This window comes from Rattus rattus, chromosome 16 (genome assembly GCF_011064425.1).
Source record: "Rattus rattus isolate New Zealand chromosome 16, Rrattus_CSIRO_v1, whole genome shotgun sequence".
NCBI classification, from domain to species: domain Eukaryota; kingdom Metazoa; phylum Chordata; class Mammalia; order Rodentia; family Muridae; genus Rattus; species Rattus rattus.
The window spans coordinates 30,464,811-30,482,928 of NC_046169.1; the positions used below are offsets into that span (position 1 = coordinate 30,464,811).

The following is an 18,118-nucleotide window of genomic DNA, read 5'->3' on the forward strand; positions in this document are numbered from 1 at the left end:
TCTCTCTTCTAGAGAACCTGGGATCGTTCTGTTTGCAGAACCCACAATGCAGCTAACAACAGCTTGTAATTCCAGCCCCAGGGCATCTAAGCCCTCTTCTGGCTTTTGCATCCACCGAGCATATACATAATGCACGGATGTAGGGCCAAGCAAAACACTCATAGGCATATTGTTTTCCCTTTTGACAAAAGACAGGGTTTTATGTATCTAAGGCTGACCACCAGCTTGCTATGTGGCTGAAGATGACTTTGAACTCCTGATTGTTCTGCCTTCATCTCCGATGGGCTGGATTGAGGGTTTCTCTCCCACACCTTCTCTCTCTCATTTCTGAGATTAGGACCTTTTGGTTTGTTTTTTCGTTTCCCGAGACAGTTTCTCTGTGTAGCCTCGGTTGTCCTAGAACCCACTCTGTAGACCTGGTTGCCGTCTAACTCAAGAGATCTGCCTGTCTCTGCCTCCCACGTGCTGGGACCAAAGGTGTCCACCACCATCGGCCGGCCTTGAGAGAGGGTCTGGCTTTGTAATCTAGGCTGGGCTTGAACGTTTTCTTTCTTTTTTTTTTTTTTTTGGTTCTTTTTTTCGGAGCTGGGAACGTTTTCTTTTTAACCATAGATGTGAGGATTACATCTGCATGTATGTGTTTGCGTCCTGTTTGCCTGACTTCTGAAGAGAGCGTTAAATCCCCCAGAACTGAAGGAATAATTGCTTGTGAGATACCATGAGGGTGCCGGGAATTGAACTCTGCAAGAGTATCAAACGCTCTAAACCGAGTCCTTTCTCCAGCCCTCGGACTGTTTGAAAAATAATTTGATTAAAACAAAAATTTTTTTTTTTTTTTTTTCCGGAGCTGGGGACCGAACCCAGGGCCTTGCGCTTGTTAGGCAAGCGCTCTACCACTGAGCCAAATCCCCAACCCCAAGACCAAAATTTTAACGATCATAAAATGACCAACATTGGGGCTGGAAAGATGGCTCAGTGGTTAAGAGCACTGACTGTTCTTCCAGAGGTCCTGAGTTCAAATCCCAGCAACCATGTGGTGGCTCACAACCATCTGTAATGAGATCTGATGCCCTCTTCTGTTATCTGCAGACAGCTACAGTGCACTTATATATAATAAATAATTCTTAAAAAAAAACAAACAAATAAAACGACCAACATTTATTGAGCAACTACAATTATACTGTATTATACAAAAGTTTTCTCTCTGTCTCTCTTCTCCTCTGTCTTCTTGTTTGTTTTTCAAAACAGGCTTTCTCTGTGTAGCCCTGGCTGCTCTAGATTTTTATTTATTTAACTTTACGTGCATTGATATAAGGGTGTCTGATCCCCTGGAATTGGGATGAGTTGCCACGTGGGTGTTGGGAATTGAATTTGGATCTTCCAGAACAGCCACTGCTCATATATATATATATATATATATATATATATATATATATATATATATATATATATATATTTTATTATTAAATTTACTTATTCATTTTATAGCCCAGTATCAGCCCTTCCTCTCCTCCCAGTACCCTCTCTTTTTTCTTTACATTGGATAGTTTATGTATTTATATTTCAAATGTTGTCCCCTTTCCCAGTTCCCCCCTCTCCCATCCCTTCTCCCCCTGCTTCTATGAGGATGCTCCCTCTCCCACCCACCCACTCCCACCTCAACACCCTGGCATTCTCCTACACTGGGACATCGAGCCTTCACAGGGCCTCTCCTCCTATTGATATCAGACAATGCGATCCTCTGCTACATATCTAGCAGGAGCCATGGGTCCCTCCAGGTATACTCTTTGGTTGGTGGTTTAGTCCCTGGGAGCTCTGGTTGGTTGATATTGTTGTTCTTCCTGTGGGGTTGCAAACCCCTTCAGCTACTTCAGTCCTTTCTCTAACTCCTCCAGCAACCAGTGCTCTTAACCATTGAGTTATCTCTGCAGTCCCAGGCTTGAATGATTAAGAAGCCTTCTACCTCAGTTACCTCAGTGCTGATAACAGCAGTATGCCTCCACACTCGGCCGTGTACCAATCTCAAGCATACAATCTAATGAGAGTATTGTTCTGTTTACTTCTTATACAAACTGTAAAACTTTATCTAAAAGTGTCTTTGTGGCCTGGAAAGATGGCTCAGTGGTTAAGAGCACTGACTGCTTATCCAGAGGTCCTGAGTTCAAATCCTAGCAACCACATGGTGACTCACAACCATCTGTAATGAAGTCTGATGTCCTCTTCTGGTGTGTCTGAAGACAGCTACAATGTACTCATATATAATAAATAAATAAATCTTTTAAAAAAGTGTCTTCATTACAAATACAAAATCTTGAGAAGTCCTGATCCCATTCAACTGTTCATAAATACATGACCATTTAAACTTAAATTTAAACTTAACTCTTATAGTTAAAGAGTAAGGCTGTCCCACACAGTCAAGTTCAGTGACACTGAGCACTTCTGTCCTATTGGCCTTTCAGATTCACGTCGCCTATTTACCTCTGTTCTTTGAGAGTAGCAGGTACTGAGGTGGGGCCTGCACCAGGTCATACGAGATTGAATTTCTAATGCAGGTCGTTGACTGGGGTTCATGAACCCTGACCACACAGTAAGTTAGAGCAGAAGGGAACTCAAATCCTGGTCACTGGTTTGGGGCAGGCTTATCAGGGAAGAATTCACTTGGCTGAGGTTGTAGGCTGTCCACTGTGGGTACTCATCTCACGTTGACCCCCAGCCCCGAGCCAGGCTGCAAACCAGGTGACAGATAGATCAGCAGGGTAAGAGAATGACATAAAAATGAAACCCTCTGTACAACCAGAGACTGACAACGGCTGCAAAGCTCAGCCTAAGGGTTCACAGGAAGCAGGAAGTTCTTGTTTTTCTTGAGACAAGATCTCCTATAGGCCAGGCTGCTCTCCAGCGTTCAGTGTAGCCAAGATGACTACAAATTCCTGATCCCCCTGCCTCAGCTTTCTCCCACTGCTGGGCTTACAGACACATCCTGCTACTCTCAGCCTGAATGTTACCGTTCTTCCAATAAGAAAAACGTGGTTCTGTCCAAGGCTTAGAGCAAACCTTGTAAAGTGCCAGAGGTTATTTTCAGCATTGGAAGTCAGGAGTCTTCGTCTGCAATGACTAAGCTCTAAGACTATATGGCGAGAGCAGGCAGGGACCGTACGTAAGTGAACGCCTATGGTTATGGCATAATAAAAACTTCGTTTACAAAAGCAGGAGGGCGGGCTGGGTTTGCTAGCTCATATCTAGTAGATGAAAGGTTAGGTTGCCTCCCTGAGCCCCTATAGAGCCTCGCCAGTTACGTCCCTGGCCTCAGTTTCCCTTGTTGTAGAGCGGAGCAGCTGACTCTGTCCTCAACTATCATTCAAGGTTACAAAGAGGTCAGATGAGTTCACCGCCGAGAGAGTCCTGAGGGAGAACTGAGGGAAAACCTCTAGAGGCTCCCTGCTACAGAGCAGATTGTTATTTCCTTCCAGGTCTAGAGAGAGAAAGGCCGTGACCTCGAGCCAAATTTGCATCCATGGGTACCAGTATCCCAGGGGTATCCCAGAGAGACACAGCACCCAAGGGCTGGCATCGGTGTCTCACCTTGCCTCCTGAAGGCCCTTGTAGTGAGCGGACGAGGAAAGCCTGAGGGCCTGGAAGAATGGGTCTCCAGTCGGCTGATCCACAGAGCCCTTTCAGAGTTTGCATTCCCGAGCCCCCTGCTTAGGGCTGGGATGTGCTATCTGACCTGAAGTCCTGTCTTTGTGCTTTTTTTCCTCAGCCTTAGAATCGCTTCTTTTCTGACTGGGTCCTGGAAGCTCCACTTATTCCACAAGGACCATTCAGGCTGTGCATTGGGTGGAGCACACTGGTTGGGCAAGTCCGATGTCAACCATCCTGCAAACTGCCCTCCATGCCTGCCGTGGCATGCGCACCCTCTCAACCCCGTGACACCCCCTCTATAAATAAAATGTAATTTCTTACAATTAGCAGCAGGCTCTATTAATCTCCCTGTTTTACTAATGAGAAAATGCAAGAGACTCGCCTGAGGGTGATCACGTGGCAGGAAAGAGCTGAAGACTCAGGAAAAGGCCGTAGGAACCGTTCAAATTAGGTCCATGTCGTTCTGGGTATCTTCTTGTTCTCGGCTTTGAAATTTCAAAATCCGTTGCTACACGGCTCCAAACGGGGATGATTTGGAACTGGGGCATGTTTCCTACACTGTCTTGGGCTGTATAATTAGCAAAGAGAACTCAAGAGTTGGAGGGCTCTGTCAAGACCGGAGTCATCAAACAGATACTCTGAGCCCTGGGACATAGGCTGAGGTCTTACCTGGGGAAAGATTCCTACAAACTGGCCTAGCCCTTCCAGGGCATATATTGGTTCACAGGACCAACAGGTTGGAGAGAGATAACTGGGGGCTGCTTCCCTAACACGAAATATATCCTCCCCGGCTCTCAACACTTTGTCGACTTCAGTCATGTTCAACAACCTGGACATAGGTACCAAACGCCATCTTTAAACCAGCGTGGGGCTGGAGAGATGGCTCAGCGGTTAAGAGCACTGACCGCTCTTCCAGAGGTCCTGAGTTCCATTCCCAGCAACCACATGGTGGCTCACAACCACTATCTGTGATGGGATCCAATGCCCTCTTCTGGTGTGTCTAAAGACAGCTACAGTGTACTTGCTCGTGTGCGCTCAGGCATGCAAACACACACACCACTGCCACCGCCGCCACCACCACCAACAAAACCAGTGCCCATGAAATTCCCAGAGCTGATTCTCATTACACCTCTTTAGGTCATGCATTCCATCCCTGAACCAACGGTTGTAGTCTAGCGATCACCTCCGCTGGACAGCCCAGACTAACAATCAGAAACAGTGAAGAGCACCGCCTGGTGGAGGCATAGGGAAATGCAACTGGCTTAAACAGCCTACTGTGAGTCTTGAAGTTAAAACTATGATCTACCATCTATCCTCAACCCTAGCACTGACCTCGGTGATAATGCCGCTTTCCCAAGGACTTGAGCTTTTATTTTTTGTCTGCCTTCGGCAGCCCGCTGACTCCGCCCTGCTATTGGTTGGCTGCAGTATTTATTGTCTCAGTTCACCTGGGAGTACTTAACAATGCTTGGCCCAATGTCCTGGTTTCCTTCTGCCCTGCCTTCCCCTCCGGTGCAGCCTTTTTCTGTTCACTGGCAACATTGTCTCTAGTCAAGCCGACCCAGTCTTGGCTCAGAAACTACCAGCTACTCCTTCCAGTCAACCTGGGAAAGTGGGTGTCTCAGCTCCCTGCCTGGGGTTCCTCCACGGCTTGGAGCTACACTGACCCCAGCCTTCAGAACACACACATCCCCTTGACCCAGACTGGGCATCTTGCTTAGGGCTTTGGCTCACTTTTCTGCCTAGTGAATCACAGGTACCCAGGGCCTTTCTTAGAGGTAGCGCTCAACAAATGCCTGCTCTGTGCGTGGGTTACCCGTCATGAAGGGAGACATCAAAGAAAGCAGCTCCACATAGTCAAGAGACAACTGGGGGGCTGGAGAGATGGCTCAGTGGTTAAGAGCACTGGCTGCTCTTCCAGAGGTCCTGAGTTCAAATCCCAGCAACCACATGGTGGCTCACAACCATCTGTAATGGGATCTGGTGCCCTCTTCTGGTGTGTCTGAAGACAGCTACAGTGTAGCAACATAAAAATAAATCTGAGAGAGAGAGAGAGAGAGAGAGAGAGAGAGAGAGAGAGAGAGAGAGAGAGAGAGAGAGAGGAGAGAATGAACTGGGGACTAGAGAGGTGAGCAGGAGAATGGACAAGATTCTCACGCGAGCCTGGGAGCCACTAGTGTGGATCCAGGGAAAGCAATCCAGCCTTGTACACTGGCTGAGACAGTGGATTCTTTTTCCTTTCTTTTTTTTAAAACCCTGCTAAGTAAACAAGGTCCCCGTGACTTGTGTTTTCCACAGCTGAACTTTTCCTAGCAGGAGTTGATTTAACTGAGCAACCAATTCTGGTAAAAAACCACCCCGGGGTACACAATGAAGGGGGGTGGGAAGGAGAAGCAAATACGAGAAGATGTTCGTCTTCCCAGACCTCTTGGACAAACTTCCGTAAGCTCACCCCCTGGGACCACAGCCAAGTTCCAGCTGCAAAAAGTGAGATTGCACAGGCAGGGAACAAGGCAGATGGTGCTGGTTTGGGCCTGACCGCTGGTGAGTAGCTGCCCTACTAAAAGGAAAAGGCTGTAACACAAACAAGTCCACCAGAGTCCCTCCACCAGAGCCTCCTGCAGTGGAGAATACCGAAGTGACACCCACGAGGGGACAGATCTGAAGGGAGGGGGCGACTTCGTTTTTCTTTTTGAGCCAAGCATGGTGGTACATATCTATGTATCCCCTACAACCCCGACACTTCAGAGGCTGCGACAGGAGGATCAGGAAGTCTTTTTTTTTTTTTTTTTTTTGGTTCTTTTTTGGGAGCTGGGGATCGACCCAGGGTCGCTTCCCTAGGCAAGCTCTACCACTGAGCTAAATCCCCAACCCCAGGATCGCAAGTCTTAAGCCAGTAAGTTACACAGCAAGACCCTGATTAAAAATAAAAACGAGGGGTTGGGGGTTTAGCTTGGTGGTAGAGCACTTGCCTAGCAAGCACAAGGCCCTGGGTTCGGTCCTCAGCCCCCCCCCCCAAAAAAAAGTATGCAGCAAAAATAAAAACGAAATAATTCAGGCTTGGGGCACCTTGGTGTAGTACAGGCGATTTAAGATTATCCCCATTTGCTTCCAAATAAATGAGACTCAGACTATGTTTATTTTATTTGGCTTTGATCATGAGTGGGGTTACCTGATCCACTCTTTTAACTGCCGGCCTGGCTACCTCCGGCTTGGCTACCTGCCCAGCGGTGTACCCCAGATATACTTGCAGTTTCTCCTGGCCACGTGCTCAAGGTCCATCTCCCCTCCTGGGCAGCTTCCTCCTCTCAATCGCCCCCCTCCCTTTTGGTCTCTCGTTTTTTTCTCTCTTCTCCACTCCCAACCAGGTAACTCAAAATCCACCCACCTCTAATGCCCCAGTAGTTGGCTAGAGCCAATTGTATTTAATCCATCACTTTAAATCAAGGTTCCTGCAACAAAAGCTTGTAAACAAGAGGATTCCCTTCCAGAACAGAATTGAGCATTCCAATATACAACAAACCAAAGTTCAACCGGCAGAACCAGGATTTACCCTCAACACCCTTGTGGTAGTGACAGGGAGAATGGAAAGTGAACCCTTGTATAAAAAAAACTAAGGGGGTTGGCTGAGGATGAACCTTGAACTCTGACCCTCCTGCCTCTAGCAGTTCTACCACAGGGCAGTCGATGTGATTCTGCAAATCAGCCCCAGGGCTTCAGACCCTCTACCCACCAAGCTCCATTTACAGCCGTTTAATTTTATTTTGTGTGCACATGTGCAGACATACATGTGCAGACATGCATGTGCAGACATGCATGTGCCACGGTGGGTGGGTGGGTGGGTGGGGTGACTGTCAGAGGACAGCTTGGGTCAGTCAGGTCTCTCCTTCCACGAGGCAGAGAATCAACTCAGCTTACCAGAGCAGGATGGTAATGAAGGCCTTTACCCTCTAAGCCAATGGTTCTCAACTTGTGGGTCATGACCCCTGGGATGACAAATGACCTTTTCGCAGGGGTCACCTAAGACCTTGGGAAAACACAAGTTATTTACATTACAATTCGTAACAGTAGCAAAAATTACAGTTATGAAGTAGCAATGAGAACAATTTTATGGTGGGGGGGGTCACAACTTTAGGAACTGTATTAAAAGATCTCAGCATGGGGTTGGGGATTTAGCTCAGCGGTAGAGCGCTTGCCTAGGAAGCACAAGGCCCTGGGTTCAGTCCCCAGCTCCGAAAAAGAGAACCAAAAAAAAAAAAAAAAAAAGATCTCAGCATAAGGAAGGTTGAGAACCACTCAGCCCCACCATTTCTTTCTTTCTTTTTTTTTTTTTTTTTTTTTTTTTTCGAGCTGGAGACCGAACCCAGGGCCTTGAGCTTGTTAGGCAAGCGCTCTACCGCTGAGCTAAATCCTCAACCCCTCACCACCATTTCTTTTAAAAAAAGATTTATTTACTTATTATGTATACAGCGTTCTGCCTGTATGTACGCCTGCAGGCCAGAAGACAGCATCAGATCCCATTCCAGATGGCTGTGAGCCACCATGTGGTTGCTGGGATTTGAACTCAGGACCTCTGGAAGAGCAGCCAGTGCTCTAACCACTGAGCCATCTCTCCAGCCAATAACAGCAGCTGGCATAGCTCTCTGGTCATTGGTAGAGCCTCCCACAAGGAACTCACAGGACTCACAAAAGAAGCCTGAACAGCCAGAGAGAACTTCATTATCCACCTGATTTTTATTCCTTATTACAATGGGCTAAGCCGCCAAACTTATGATCAGAACTTTTTTTTTTATTTTCTGAAATGAAAACCATTGTACATTGTACAAACAATATCTACCGATGGAATAAATAAGTGAAAAATTATACTGCTGTACAACACACCAAAAAAAAAATATTGTAAGAGGGGGGAGAAAAAAAAGATTAGGTAACAGTGAAAAAAAAGGTCTTTATACCTCTAACCAGGTCCTCGGCAATAATAACATTCCAAGCCACGACACCGTCTGACGATGGGCAGTCACCACCCTCTAAGGATCGCTTCATAGCCTTCCGGGTTGTGGGTGCAAGTGTAGCACTTTGTGGAATGTGTAGCCGCCATTCCCCCACCTTCAGGTTTTGGGGGGGGAAGTTTGCCCTGGGAGCCCTTTAGGCCATGGGGCCTGATGTCCACGGAAGGCATTTGCTTAGGATCCCCTGCCCCTGGCGCAGCCAGATGAAAGATCTTAGATTCTGTGGTGGGGTTGAGGGCTAGGGGTTCAGGGATGGGGACCATCGGCTCCGGAGGACCGTGGCGGGGAAGGAAGCACATTGGATTTTGCAGTCTGACCGCTCCTCGTGGAAGGCTTTCTCGGCCAGCGCGGAGTGCAAGGGCTGCTGGCTCTTTGCCTGGCGTGGCCGTCGGGGTGGGGGGCATCCGAATGGTCCCCGTCAACGGCCCATTCCTACCTTCAGGCACTTCAGAGAAAAACTAATGACAGCCTCGGTACCGTGGATCTCACTGTCGTCTTCCCTCTCAACTGCGTCGACTCCTCCTGACTGTCCAGAGGCTGCAGAGGGTCGAAGAGGTACGGGCGGCCCTGGCCGCCTTGCTAGCTCCGTGGATGCCCCAGTTGGGTTCTCCCTCAGCTGTTTACATTGTAACCTCTTGTTTCCCAGGAAAAAAAAAAAAAAAAGAAATAAATATCCGAATTCATCTTTCACCAAAATGGAGTTCTGCTGCGAAAGAAAAATGTCGCCCTACATCTGGAGGTAAAGCTGCCTTGACCTTGAGATACGTCGGAGGTCGTGCATCTGGTTTCTTTCCGGCCACGACGAAGAGCATACACAGTTCTCGACAGAACGGACTGCCTGAGGGGCAAAATCGCTAAGTACAAGAAATTTTTTTTTTTAAGACAGAAACGTTTTAGCATTGCTAACTTCAACATTACGATTCTCAAAGTCTTTTTTTTTTCCTTCTTCCCTTATTTCAGGAGATAATTTTTTTTGCATGAGGTATTTAAAATTCAGGAACATTTTGATTCTTCTTGAAGTATAGGAAATAGACAGCTCCCTTAAAACCAGACAAAGAAAATGGGAGCTGTCCCCTCAGAAACTCTTAGAAAAGGGAGCCTGGCAGACACTTCCCACGGTGGTTTGGAGAAAGATCCACACGTCAAAAGGTGGTAACCTGAATATGCACCAGTTAGCGAACAAAACAAAAAACAAAACAAACAAAACAAGAAAAAACAAACCCCACCCCGGCCCCCCCAACGTACAACTCCTAGGGAGTTCGAACTCCAGTGCAGAAAGCATAGGGGGGAAGCATTTAAGGTCTGAGGGGTCCAGTCAAGGAGTTAAGAGCAAACCAGGCCTCGGGAATCAACAGCTGGGTGGTCCGTCCAAGTGGTGTCTCACTCCACCGAGTGAGAGAGAGAGAGAGCTGTCTCCGTGCAAAGGAGATCGGGGAAGGGAGCTCCTCCGTGGCTCCTTTCTGGGGGGGAGGGGGAGGGGTGTGCAAATCTTCCCGGTTCCTGTGCGCGCCTCGCCTCGCCTCGCCTGGTTTCTGGCCTTTGAGGCCCAATCGTTAAGGTCCGACCCCCAGTGGAGACCGACAGCGCGTACTGGGAATGAGACTCCATCTCCCTGTGGCCTCTGAGAGTCAGAACATACCAGGAGCATCCAGCCTGGGATTCTGGGAGGCGGAGGGCGGGGGAGGGGAGGGGGGGATAGGAGACAGGGGACGAAGGGCAGCAGGTTTCCATGGATTTGAAATCCAAGCATTGTCCTGTGGGAGAGGTTCAGCACCAGCTATTCCGGCTGCCTGCTCCCAACCTCCCCAGCCCTGTTACTATCCTAAGGAGACAAGCTCACGGTCAGTCTTCAGAGGACCTGGAGAGAGCAGTGCCAGTGGTGGCTAAAGTGTGGGGGGGGGGATAGGGTGGAAGTGCCGGAAAATTCTAAAGGCTTTGCATGTTAATCTGGGCTACTGTGGCTTGCAGACCCCTAGCCTCCGTGGCTCCAGCAGGTGGGCGTGTCCTGAACCAAGGAGGCCAGCCCTTGGGAAATGGGGCCGAACTTGTAGCCCCAGGGGCCCTGGAAGTTGGGGCTCAGGGTGTGCCCAAACAAAGCTCATCTGAAGCAGGAGCCACTGAGAGGTGCCCGGTCTCCTGCTGCTCTACCCTGCTTGCTTTGAAGCAGTCTCGGGGCAGGGAGGAGAGAGGCAGTTAAGGGGGCAGCCAATCAAACCGAGTGGGCCCTTGGCCAGGATAGATGCAAAAACCAGGAAGCATGCCAGAGGTCACCTCTAGGGTACAAGGCACAAAAAAAGAAAGCAGAAGGAACTGGTTGGAGAGCCAGAAGCCCCTATGGAGAACAAATTCCTGATTGGTACCACCCTCGGATAGCTTATGTCGTTAAATAGAGACGTGGGGGCGGGGAACACAGCAGCAACACAAATGTAATCTTGGCTTCCGAGACGGTGCGCAGACACTCCTGAGCTGTCGGCCGAGACCCACCTCCCCCGAGGACAGTCACTTGAAGGTTCGAAGTGTTTTCGTTTTCACAGCAGCGTCCGTCAGTGTCTGCGAAGTTCCGCCCGCCGCTCTAGATTTTTTCTTGGATTTGCACTTAAGTAAACTTGAAACGTTAGTTCTGCTCGCACCCAAGAGGAGGCTCGCTTGGGCCGCGTTCTAGAATTAAGCCTGCCGATGTACCTGCCACGAACCATGGAGCAGAGGGTTCCATCAGGCGCCTATATCTCTTCAGAGTTCTGTTGAGAGGCTTCCAGCTTCATCTTTTTAGACGGTGGCACTCCTTCCAAGTCCTTTGGGGGAAAGAAGAGAAGCCACTGGGGTCGGTACAAGCAGGGGGCGTGGTCAGGGGCACGGGTTGGCTCAGAGGGAAGAGGGGGTGGGGGCGGGGGGTGGAGAGAGATGGGAGGGGAGGGAAGGGGAAGAGGAGGAGGGGAGGGGAGGGAAAGAGGAGGGGTGAGGAGGGGGGGAGGGAAAGGGGAGGGGGGGAGGGAGAGAACAAGAGAGAGGGAGAGAGAGGGGGGGGAGAGGAAGGGAAAAAGGAGGGGAGGGAGAGGGAAGGAAAGGGGAGGGGAGGGAGAGAGAACAAGAGAGAGAGGGAGAGAGAGGGGAGGGGGAGAGGAAGGGGGAAGAGGAGGGGGGAGGGAGAGGGGGGAGGGGAGGGAAAAGGAGGAGGGGTGAGGGGGGAAGGGGAGGGAAAAGGGGAGGGGGAGGGGGAGGGAGAACAAGAGAGGGGGGAGAGGAACAAAGAGGAGGGGAGGGAGAGGGGGGGGAGGGAGGAGGGAGAGAGGAGGGAGAGGAGAGGAGAGAGAGAGAGAGAGAGAGAGAGAGAGGCTTGGGCACATAAGCCATGCAGTTCTGACTGAACCCATGAACATTATATGTGTATGGGTATGTGGGGTGTGTGGTAGGGGGTTCCAGACACACGGAGAACCTTCAATCGCGCTGCTTCAGAAAGCACACAAAACCCCACCTGCCCAAACCCCATTGTTTCTCTGAACTGTCCCCCATGCTGTTCCCTACGGTGTTTGAGTCCCATTGCCTTCAGTCTGGACCAAGTTCCTCTGGGACTGACTAGTCTTCCTGTCTGTACCTGTGGACTTACCAAGCATAAGGCTTAGTTAGTCCTGCGACCCACCTCCACGGTGGCTTCCCCCACACCCAGCACTACTCTCCTGTGTGACCTGTTAGCCCCCAGGCTCCAGGCACCTGGCTGGGGGCAGAAACTCAGCATTTGTTGAATGGACACACGGACAGTGCTCCGAAGACAGTGGTCATTGGCATAAAATAAAGCCCGTGCCTGGACGGCACCCTACAGTTCCCTTTCTAGCCACACCCCCTCCCCTCCATAAGCAAGATCTACCTGCTGTACCTGTTAAGAGTCTGTCCTCTACAAGTGTCATCTAACATCCAACCTGAACCTTCTCCTTAAACTGTAAAGCACTGATTGAAACAAGGCTTCTAATATTTGCCCCTCTTACCAATGCTGGGGAGGCCAGGTGACCCGCTCCCTCCAACACATCCTGTTCTATCTGAGCCTTCTCTCCAAGCCTAGTGCCCTTCTCACACCTCTAAGTTAGCACCTCTTCATTATGGTTAGGGTAGAGACGGCTAAAGACCTGTCCAGCAGGGACACAGGGCCAGCCAGCCAGATAAGGATGCTCTCTCATTAAGTGTCCCAGGCTGGCTTTGAACTTGCGATCCTACAACCTCGACTCTCTAAGTAGATGAGATTATAGGTGTGCCGGAGCTGGATTTGAACCTGGGCTAGATTCCATTGTGTCTGCCTCCTGCCCCTGGGCCTTGGGTTTGCACCGAACAATACAAGAACGATGTTGATACTTGGTTACAACACAGAAGGGGCTCCATCGCATGCAAAATTCCAAAGAGTAATCCGGCCTTTAGGTTTCTGAGGTCATGTCTTTCTTAACCTTAGGATGCGGGCTCACTGGGATGAGGAGATGTTCTGATGGGCCCAAACGCCACACCATCACCAAGCTGAGATTAGAAAGACAGACTCCACATCCTCTACGCCAGAGGACTCATGACGCAGGACCACACGTCCCTCCCATCACCGTGGTCCCAGGTGGTGTAGGCTTAAACTCTGAGCTGCTGCTCAGTGGACCAACAGCGTTCTAACTGTCCAACAGGAAGCAACATGACTCTCAACGCACCGTGGAGAACCCCAGCCCCACCCACTGAGGCGGGGCGGCAGGTACCTGAGAGATCGCCGATGTTTCTGCCGCCAGCCCTGACTCTGCAGATGGCTGCCGTTCCGCTTTCTCTGAGCTGTTCGTCGAGTTTTCCATCGAAGACTGGGAGTTTTGCTCGTCAGAAGCATCTGAGCAAGAAGCAAGACAACAGAAGCTGTTTTCAGACACATGAGAAGCTGCAGCAGATGGGCCAGGTACTAAAAATACCCAGATCTGGGGAGTTTTGTGGCCGGGGGCTTCCAGAGCTCGATTGGACTAAAGCTTGGGAAGTTTCGATGTATCAACTAGCCAGACAGTTATAAGGAGCCAGGCCACAAGTGGGTTCTGTGGGTCTCCGACCCTCCTCCCACGCGTACCTACTCTGCCTGGAGGAGGAAGAGGGAGGGCTACTATGCGCATAATGCTGCCAGTGTCTGGCGCCCTCTGCTGGGCACCAAGCACTACAGCAATCATGGCTGCCACCTGGCTCCAGCGGGGGAAGTCATGGCCGCAGAGACTTCACTGGGCTTTTGAAGAGAACCAGCATTCTCCTAACAGCAGAGGGAGCGGAAAACAAGCGTTCCCAAGAGTTTCTTATTTTTATTTTATGTGGACGGGTGTAGCGCTTGCATGTATGTCTGGGCACCACATGTGTGCCTGTTGCCTGCGTCTGATCTCCTGGAAACGGAGTTACAGATGGTTCTGAGTCACCGAGCGCTTGCTGGGAACGAAACGTGGGTCCTCTGCAAGGGCAGCCAACGCTCTTAACGGTTGAGAAACCTCTCCAGTCTTACAACCAAAAACCAACACTCCCATTTGTTTATTTAGTATATGTGCTTGCAACAGTTCGTATATGGAGGTGAGAGGACCACACGATGGACTCAGTTCTCTCCTACCATGTGAGTTCTGGTGACTGAACTCAAGTTGGCAGGCACCTTTACCTGGTGAGCCATCTCCCCCTGCCCCCTGCCTTTTTCTTTTAAGACGGGTCTCAAATATCCAAGGCCAGCCTCAGACTCTTTTAGAAGCTGAGGATAACCTTGAACTTTGAGGCCTATGGACTCTGCCTCCTGAGTGCTGGGATCCGCAGGTGCACACTGCCAAAGCCAGTTTATTTGATGGTGAGGTTCAAACCCATGGCTTCGGGCATGCCAGCCCTGGGTGAGTTCTCTATCAAATGAACTATATCCTGGGCCCAACTTTTCTCTTAACAATAAGGATGAGTCTAAGTGACTCGAGCAATGGCTAACCACAGAGGAAAACAAAAAGCATAGCTATACTCAGGTTAACTGATACCTCACACCTCTAAGATGTCAGCATTTTAAAGGACTCTGTTCTACCTTTCTAGATTGCTCCCTCATGTTCCTACGGACTTCTTATCTCTCTAAACGGTGATGTCACAGACATCTGCACATCTTTACAAATCCTCTACACGCGAGAGCTTACAACCCGGATTATGCGAAGCAATCGTTTATCTGACGATACTAATCGCTTGGGTTACTTGTATGGCCTCAGTTTTCCCTCTTGCCCTTCCTCAAGAACTTACATATGACTGTTTTTTCTTTTTTTTTTTTTCTCCCCTCTGTGTAGCCCTAACTAGCCTGGAACTTGCTCTATAGATCAGGCTGTCTTTGAACTCAGAGATCCACCTGTCTCTGCCTCCAGAGTGTTGGGATTAAAGGTACTTGCCATGGGGTTGGGGATTTGGCTCAGTGGTAGAGCGCTTGCCTAGGAAGCGCAAGGTCCTGAGTTCGATCCCCCAGCCCCGAAAAAAAAAAAAAAAGGTACTTGCCACCCCCACCTGTCAAGACCCAGCAATTTTACTTTCTGGTCCAGAGACCAGAATCTTGAATACAAATGCCACACTGTTCACAATGGTGAATTCAGCGGTGGGAACAGCCAGATAGTATTATAATAGATATTACCCAGTCATAAAAGGAACAAAGGAGGGTCAGGGAGATGGCTCAGGGGTGACAGTACAGCCATGAAAGCCTAAAAACCAGATTTGTTCCCTAGAAAAAGAAACCCATGTGAGTCACAAAAGCCAAAAAACCCAAATTTGTTCCCTAGAACCCATGTGAAAATCAGGATGGGGTAGCACACGACTGTAATCCCAGCACTCGTGAGATGGGAGGTGAAGACAGGAGACTGGCTAGAAACTTAAGGGCCAGCCACCCTGGAGGATACAGAACAGCAGCGGAAACAGGGCAGAACCTGTCTTGACAAGGTTCTTGAAGCCAAGACACATGATGTTCTTTATGTGAAATGTCCATAACAGGTCAGCGCTCGAGCACGCACGCACGCACGCAGCAGACTGGTCATTATAAGGAAATGGTGAAGGAAGGCAGAGAGGGACTGTACAGTGTGGGCAGTTTTTTTTATGGACTGAGGAAAATGTTCTGGAACTACACAGAGATGACAGAATATCCTAGCTACCAGTCAAGAGCACTGGCTGCTCTTGCAGAGGACCTGGGTTTGGTTCCCAGGGGCCACAGGGTGGCTCAAAATCATCCAGGGGATCTAACACCTTCTCCTGGCCTTTGAGGGTACCAGGCATACACATGGCGCACATACGTGGCTAAGGCAAACACTAATACACATAGCATTTTTTTAAGAAGAGAAATGTTAGAGGGCCAGGTACGGCGGCACGCTTTCAATTCTAGCACTCAGGAGGCAGAAGCAGGAGGATCTCAGAGAGTTTCAGGCCAGTAGGTTTACATAGTAATATAGTAATTCCCTTCCTTAAAGAAAATGGGGGGCGGGGGTAGGGGCAGAGGTGGGGGTGGGGTGGGACAAAAAAAAAAAAGTTGGACATGGAAGCACTTGGGACATAGACATCAGAAGTTCAAGACCAGCCTTTGCTGCTGCTACATGATACTCTGCTTGCAAATCAGAAAAGAAGGAAGGGGGCGGGGGTGGGGGCCCATGTAACTTTGTATTCTATTTCATAGTGCATTTGTTTGCCTTAACTAACAGTTCAACTAAAAAATCTGCTGCATTGGTGCCTCTGCAGGCAGTTTCAGTTTGTTTCCCACACGCACTGGGCACGCACGGCAGATGGAAGGGAGGGAGGGTTTGCCGCTCTCGGGCAGTCAGTCACCAGAGATTTGGAGAATCACGATGCCTGTTTGCTGGCAGAGGCATGCCCAGGCTCGAGGCTTCCTTGAGAGCCAGGCCTGAGGGCTCAGGGCAGCAGCAGCCTGTTCTCTGAGCGTCCTGGTGCTTCTGGAACCCACCCAGGGGAAATTATTTTCCCGGGGCCTAAATTTAGTTCAGGGAGCTTGGACATTATGTCATTCCCTTAGCTCACTCAGCAGTAAACAAGTTCAGAGCAAGGTCAACAGCTGGTGGCCGACCCACCCTGTGTCAGGTTCCCACCTGTGGGGAGGGCACGTGGGTCCTGTGATCGTGCCCTCCCTATAGGGGGCTGAGACAGGTGGGTACGAGCCCAATGGCCTGGGGTGACTGAAAGAGGACCCCGGTATGAGTCCCATTTGGGTCTATAAAGCTTTTGATGCAGTTGCAGGGTGGGGGTATGAACGACAGCCGTTATAGAAGCAGCACCGACCGCATACGTAACTTACAGCTGAGCCGCAACCAGCCTGTTAGGAGAAAGGGGACCCAGATTCAAATACATGGGAAATGAGGCCATAGCCAGACAGCAGGATAGGAATGAAGACAAGGTGATTCCAGACATGACCATACTCGCCCCAGTAACCTCAGAACCACTCACCCACAGAGGGGGAACGAGGGGGTTCTCCGTAGCTCTCCAGCTCCTTCCTTCCACCCCCGAATTCTACTAAGCACTTGGCCACTTCCTTCACTCCTTGCTACAATCTGACAAGGGAAGCCACTTTTTATCTGTCCCATTTTAGAAACAAGCAAACCAGTAGGTTCACAGGAATCGATGTTGTCTGTCCAAGGCCACTCAGTAGTGAACAGCAGGTTAGCCGTGGCTAGGGCTACCCAGCCCTTCTACCTTCTGCCTAAAGCATTATCTAACCAGCAAGATGCTGGGGAGACTAGTGAGTGTGCCTGACTGTAAGGGCCCTCGAGCTGAGACAAGAGGTCATGGCCACAGATGTAAATGGCAGGGGGCTTTAGCAAAGCCACTAGGGAAATTACAGAGAAACTGTGTGTGTGTGTGTGTGTGTGTGTGTGTGTGAGAGAGAGAGAGTATGTGTGAGTGTGTATGTGTGTGAGAGTGTAATGTGTTTGTGTGTGTGTGTATGTGTGTGTGTGAGTGTATGTGAATGTGTGTGTGTGTGTGTTTGTGTGTGAGAAAGTGTTTGTGTGTGAGTATGTATGAGTGTGTATGTGTGTGAGTGTATGTAAATGTGTGTTTGAGTGTGAGAGTATGTGTGAGTGTGTGAATATGTGTGTATGTGTGTGAGAAAGTGTTTGTGTGTGAGTATGTGTGTATGAGTGTGTATGTGTGTGTGAGTGTATGTAAATGTGTGTTTGAGTGTGAGTATGTGTGAGTGTGTGAATATGTGTGTATGTGTGTGAGAAAGTGTTTGTGTGTGAGTATGTGTGTATGAGTGTGTATATGTGTGTGTGAGTGTATGTGAATGTGTGTGTATGAGTGTGTGCATGTTTGTGTGAGAGAGAATATGTGTGAGTGTGTGTGAGAAAGTGATTGTGTATGAGTATGTGTGTATGAGTGTGTATATGTGTGTGTATGTGTGTGTGAGTGTATGTGAATGTATGTGAGAGTATGTGTGAGTGTGTGAATATGTGTGTATGTGTGTGAGAAAGTGTTTGTGTGTGAGTATGTGT

At 49.5% G+C, this 18,118-nt stretch overlaps 1 protein-coding gene across 1 annotated transcript in view; it reads right to left on the bottom strand.

The window, feature by feature from the left end:
• Positions 1–8,353: 8,353 nt before the first annotated feature.
• Positions 8,354–18,118, bottom strand: part of Bcl7a (BAF chromatin remodeling complex subunit BCL7A) — a 32,626-nt gene continuing 22,861 nt past the window's right edge. The window contains exons 5-6 of the mRNA XM_032886739.1: positions 13,367–13,488; positions 8,354–11,440 (exon numbers count right to left, since the gene is read on the bottom strand). Of these exons, the coding sequence (XP_032742630.1) occupies positions 11,369–11,440; positions 13,367–13,488 (194 nt within the window). The 3' untranslated portion in view covers positions 8,354–11,368. The remainder of the gene's footprint in view (positions 11,441–13,366; positions 13,489–18,118) is intronic.